Source organism: Tarenaya hassleriana, unplaced genomic scaffold (genome assembly GCF_000463585.1).
Source record: "Tarenaya hassleriana unplaced genomic scaffold, ASM46358v1 Cleome12, whole genome shotgun sequence".
NCBI classification, from domain to species: Eukaryota; Viridiplantae; Streptophyta; class Magnoliopsida; order Brassicales; family Cleomaceae; genus Tarenaya; species Tarenaya hassleriana.
The window spans coordinates 2,578,420-2,583,752 of NW_010962392.1; the positions used below are offsets into that span (position 1 = coordinate 2,578,420).

General features: G+C 39.9%; 2 protein-coding genes and 1 non-coding gene across 3 annotated transcripts in view; 1 reads left to right on the forward strand and 2 right to left on the reverse strand.

Moving 5' to 3' along the window:
* Positions 1–33: 33 nt before the first annotated feature.
* LOC104806682 (bax inhibitor 1) lies at positions 34–2,007 on the reverse strand. Its single transcript, XM_010531688.2, has 6 exons — positions 1,827–2,007; positions 1,211–1,354; positions 1,027–1,118; positions 714–900; positions 441–596; positions 34–350 (listed from the first exon to the last, which is right to left on the reverse strand). The coding sequence occupies exons 1-6, from the start codon at positions 1,935–1,937 to the stop codon at positions 300–302; spliced, it is 741 nt and encodes a 246-aa protein (XP_010529990.1). The 5' UTR covers positions 1,938–2,007; the 3' UTR covers positions 34–299.
* Positions 2,008–2,448: 441 nt separating this feature from the next.
* Positions 2,449–2,520, reverse strand: TRNAW-CCA. Its single transcript has one exon. It is a non-coding gene; the product is annotated as a tRNA-Trp (tRNA).
* Positions 2,521–3,317: 797 nt separating this feature from the next.
* Positions 3,318–5,333, forward strand: part of LOC104806681 (calcineurin B-like protein 1) — a 3,963-nt gene continuing 1,947 nt past the window's right edge. The window contains exons 1-3 of the mRNA XM_010531687.1: positions 3,318–3,438; positions 3,916–4,133; positions 4,683–4,765. Coding sequence (XP_010529989.1) covers positions 4,055–4,133; positions 4,683–4,765 — 162 coding nt within the window. The 5' untranslated portion in view covers positions 3,318–3,438; positions 3,916–4,054. The remainder of the gene's footprint in view (positions 3,439–3,915; positions 4,134–4,682; positions 4,766–5,333) is intronic.

Sequence of the window (5,333 nt, forward strand, 5' to 3'; positions counted from 1 at the left end):
AGCGGGGGGGGGGGGGGGTAACAACCCATCAAATATCATATAATGGATTGAGGCTAAAAGGCTTTGTAATCAGTCAGAGCCCATTTACAAAACACTCCAAATTGTCCTTAACGCACGCATGTCTCTAAACACCAAAAACCCATCAAATTCACAAAGCGTGGAGTAAACCAGGAGACAATTGTTTGTGTGTGCGTGTGTGTGTGTACATATATATATATATATATCCATTCACACTCTCAACGCTCAAGCTTCAGATGTTTTTACACGCACACATGCCTTACCATCGGCGCTGTTTGACTTCAATCTCTTCTCTTCTTCTTCTTCTCTTCTTTCTCCGCCGCGTTCTTCAACTGCACCACATATATTATTAACCAGAAAAGGTTATTGGAAGATTGTTAATTGATGGCCAAACCAAAACGACACTGTAATGTTGAGCTCACCATGATGATGAGAATTCGGACAAAGACTGCAACGAAGTCAGTGAAGAGAGTAAGAGCATGTTTCACATAGTCCATGTCTCCAAGGTGAGCCTTCTCAATTATCTCCTGGGTGTCCACCACCATGTATCCCACAAACACCAGCAGCCCAAAGTACAGCTGAACAAAAGATGTTTGAAACACAACAGTTTTAGACACTATCACTAAAAATGACATCTTTCTTCTACAAAAGGGTGGCTTTCCCTTTCCCAATCACTGGGTCGACAAGCAAATTACCTCAAACTTAAATACTGCCGCTGAGCCGCCAAAGATGGAAGACGCAAACTGGAGCCACAAAAGCATGGAGACACCTGATGAAAGCAACCCTCCAAGGTAAAGATACTCTCTGCGTCTTGCCAACATAGCTGCAGCCGAGAAACACACAAAAGCCACAGCAGTTCCCACGAATGCAGTGATCAGAATTCTGAAACATTGAAACAACCATACAACCGTCATCAGCTTGCATATAAACGCATTAGAATTGGCCCAAAAGCTTCTCCATTCATAGGCATGATTATGAACACCATAGATATTCGGAACAAAAGACAACCTTGGATCAATGTCAATGCCCAACTTGATCACTGGACCAATGGAAGCACCTTCAAGAACTGCTGACAACAAGAGAAGAGAAATCCTCTTTTTCTGCATCAAACGAGTCAGAGGAGTCAATATTATCATAAAATTAGTAAGGATTCATGCTCAAGGCGATAGGAATAACCAATGAAAGGCCATACTTCTTCATATGGAGGAGAGGAGAGCAACCAAATCATGCTTCCAACGAAACCAAATGTAGTGAGGAGACCACCGATATTCCAAAGAACGTGAAGATAAGCTCCAAAAGCGGATGCAACCAAAGCACAGCACAAGGTGAGATAGACCTACAATTTAGAAAACAAAAACTGTGAAAATTTGAACACGAACCATAACAGATCACTGCATAGGAAAAAGAAAGAACAGCCTATCGATCGGGGAAGACCATAACCCCCTTTGTTTTCAATAACCTTGAGTCACAGCGGATAGCTTCTTCCTCTTTGGATTTCATTCCCCAAACGATGAAACACTAAAATAGAACCCCCAGAAATTTATAAAGTTATACAGGACATGCCAGCACATAATTCACATCCCCTCGTTCAGTTACAAGGCAACGAAAACCTAACCCTAGGAATCGAGATGGGATCGAAACAATCAGAGATATCGAGACCCCAAAACGCAATAGACCTATAAACATAACCCCACCCATACGATAGGAAATATAGAAGTGACCTAAAGAATTCCCGATCGCCATTTTCTCTACAACAAGCCTAGCTTTTCCGCGAGACACGAGAATCGGCGGCAGAAAAAAAAACTTACACGCTTAAGATGAGTCTGAACGACAGGAGAAATCTGACGGAAGTTCTTGAGAGAATCATAGCTCCAGCGGTTAGTGGGTCGAGAGCCGAAGAAGGATGAGAAAGCGTCCATGGTTGTTTGGGTAGAGAGAAAATGGAAAGGGAAACGCCGAGAAAATGTTTCGATTAAAACGCAGTTACGGGGAGAGGACGCCTCGTAGTTTTTAAGGGGGGGCAAGGGACGAGAAGAAAATTCCCGTGACGTATCGAATGCAACAAGTTTACAATATTGCCCTCACTCGCTTTGATAATTAACTAATGTATCCTAAACGAAACGACTAGTTCCTGAATCAGAAAGATCGATAAAGGGTACTTCTGGAAAGTTCATAAAAATTTAGAATTGTCCGCGTAGTTGACTTCTCTGCCTTGGCCGCTAAGCATTAGAAATATCTCATCACGTCATCTGACCAATTATAGACTTCCACGTGTAGTAAAATTCTTATTCCTCTTTTTCCCATTGGCCCAATACTATGGGCCTGATTCCAAAGTATCAATGGGCTTTGGCCCAATGCTCTCGCCTTTGGATAAGTGCGAAAAGGCATAATTATTTATAAAAAATTTATTGGGCCCATATTTCGGGGGATTGAACCCGACGTGAATCGAACACGCAACCTTCTGATCTGGAGTCAGACGCGCTACCATTGCGCCACGGATCCCATGTAAGATGCGTAGAAATTAAATAATAATATTAATTACATAAAAAAATTTGATATTTGTTGATTCTCTGTCCACGCGAAGCCGACACGTCTTGTGACCTTGTCTTATTTTCTGGGGTCATTACCCTTTTTTTTAGCCAATTAATTTCAAGCTTTGATCAATTGATCATAATTTATTCAAAAAGAAAATTCATCCTTTTGCTGCCCTCAAAAGGCCTTCGATTCCGGCGTGCATTCATTTGAATATACTTCTAAATCTCAATTCATTCGTCCGTTGTCCACAAAGCCTCTGCTTCCGGTGTGTATTCATTTGAATATACATATCTCATATTGTTTACCAAAAAAAAAAAGATGTCGGCAAGTGAAAAGTGTCATTCTATATTTCATATGAATAAAAAACTCAAAACCATATTTATAAAAACAAACGTGGGTATATTTGAACAGAACATAAAAAGTTTCTAAAAATCGTAATATTTATCTACAAAATTTTATTTTTTATTTATTTTTAAAAATAATACGCGGTCGAAAAGTTGAATGATTTAACCATTATTATGAATGGTAACAGCGTAGCTCCTACGGACGTTAATCACGTGGTCTAGTCTTAATTAAGGTCCTAATATGTCAACGTTTACGGATAACGGACCGATTCACGTTCGTACCCTATTCACGTTTGTTTTTATCACATATTTAAATTATAAATATTCGTCTTCACTTCGCCTTGAAATTTCCACACGTATTATAAGTATTTGAATTCAAGTTAATACGACGGCACGTGCGACTTTCATCTTATAAACTCTGTTCCCAATTGGCCCTTTGCAGTCCAAAACCCTAAATCGGTGTGGTGGATCTCATCCTTCGCTAATCTCCTATCTCTTCCCTTCTCTCCATCGCTCTGTTTCTCCTTCTCTCCCCCCCAAGGTGAGTGCCGGTTTCGTTTTCAGGAATTCTCTTTTATGATTTCCTTTGTGCAATCGATTTCCGTCTTTGGGGATTCTCTCACCGTACCTGCATTACCTGTTTGATCACTTTTTTTTTCATATTCTTTTTTTTTCTGGGATTAATTTGATTTAATTGCATTGTATCTTGTTACAGCTTTGATTGTTACTATTTTTCGCCCGAAAGTCTTGATAAAATTTGATTTTTTTTTTTTTGCTGGGGTTCAGAGTTTGTAACTTTGTTTTATAACAATCTGTCATTGTCTGCTTGGCTGGTTACCGAGAAAATTATATTAGAGTCAAGCTCGAGGGAAAGGAAAAGGGAAATTCTAGTTGTGGATTTTGTTTTTGGTGATTCCTGGAATTCTGATTTTCGCTGTTGTAATTTGGAAATTATCTGTTTCTCATCCGGCCAAGTTAATTTGATGGGTTATGTTTCTATTCCCTGGAATATGTGCAGATTCAAAGATTGTTATGGCGATTGGTAGTAATAGCAGTAATCGAGCTTAGTAGCATCTCATAAACCCTAGAAGTAGCGGTTCAATTATCCGCTATCTTCTTCTTCGTCTCGGGTTTCCTGACCTTCCCTCATCCGTTAAATGGGTTGCTTCCATTCCAAGACAGCAAGAGAATTTCCCGGACACGAAGACCCCGTAAAGCTAGCCTCCGAGACAGCTTGTAAGTTTATGTCTTTTGTTTTGGCGATGATTTTCTTAATCTTTCAGTGTCAACCATTTCTCTGCCTTTCTGTTAGTATTAGTTTAGTCGGAGCATGGTCCAACTAGGTTAAATTTGGGTTCTTTACAGGGTTCTTTTACCAGATTTTCTCGGTTCAACGATGTATTACAATTTAATCCATCTTCTATCTAGGATGATATTCGGTCTGAATATTCTCAAAAGGGTCTTTTACATAGTTTACCTCCAACTGCAAAAATGTTTTCAAAATTAATTAATCTTTCATTTTGAGGGCCTTTTTTATTGACATGGTTAGTCTTCTGCTGATATGAGAGTCCTCAAATCATTTTAGCCTTTCCTCGGTTCGTCAGTCTAGCTCACAAAACATTCTGAAATTTCATCCTTAGTTTAATCTTGACCTGAAAATTCTCAAAAGGGCCTGTTTTATATAGCCTATCTCAGTGCGGAAGATGTTCAAAAGTTAATTGATCGACAGTTCCCAATGATGTTTTGTTTGATGGTTCTGTGTCGCTTGTTTTTTCTGTTTTCCAGTTAGTGTGAGTGAGGTTGAAGCACTGTTTGAGCTGTTCAAGAGCATAAGCAGTTCGGTTGTTGATGATGGCTTGATAAGCAAGGTACATATATTGATAATCTGGGCGCTTTCACACATCATCGGATCTCGAATGCATAATGTACAGCATATTAATCGTTGCAATATTCGTTTTCTTTTACATTATCCATGTATATGTCATCTCCGTTGACTTGCTCCAATTGATTGCACTAATAATTGAACTTCTGTGCCTATCTGGCTGTTCCATGTCCACCGAATTCAATGCATCTTAATCCTTTCTATCTAACTTGAATCTAACTCTTAATTGGTTTGACTTTGAAATTTTATGGTTTTATGGCCCACCTTCTGATCTCGGAGTCTCCCCCCCCCCCCGGAATAAAATACTGACATTAATGTTTTTTTGATGGAGAGAGAATAAAAAAGAAATGGTGTGGAAAGTCGCGGGCCCACAACTCCCTTCGGTCCAAATGCTGGGCCCCACATCTCATCGTTCGGTCCGATTGTAATATATACACGTACACTGTTCACCCAACAACACGATATAGAACGCATCTGGACGGATTCCAATCTCTCTCTCAGTGGTGTAGTAATGCACTGAAGAAGGTTAAACGGGGGGGGGGGGGGGGGGGCAC

Coding starts and splice junctions, on each gene's coding strand:
- LOC104806682 (XM_010531688.2), bottom strand. CDS start 1,937: ATGGACGCTTTCTCATCCTTCTTCGGCTCTCGACCCACTAACCGCTGG. Junction 901..1,026: donor GGCATTGACATTGATCCAAG/GTTGTCTTTTGT, acceptor TCAATGTTTCAG/AATTCTGATCACTGCATTCG. Junction 597..713: donor CGGCAGTATTTAAGTTTGAG/GTAATTTGCTTG, acceptor TCTTTTGTTCAG/CTGTACTTTGGGCTGCTGGT.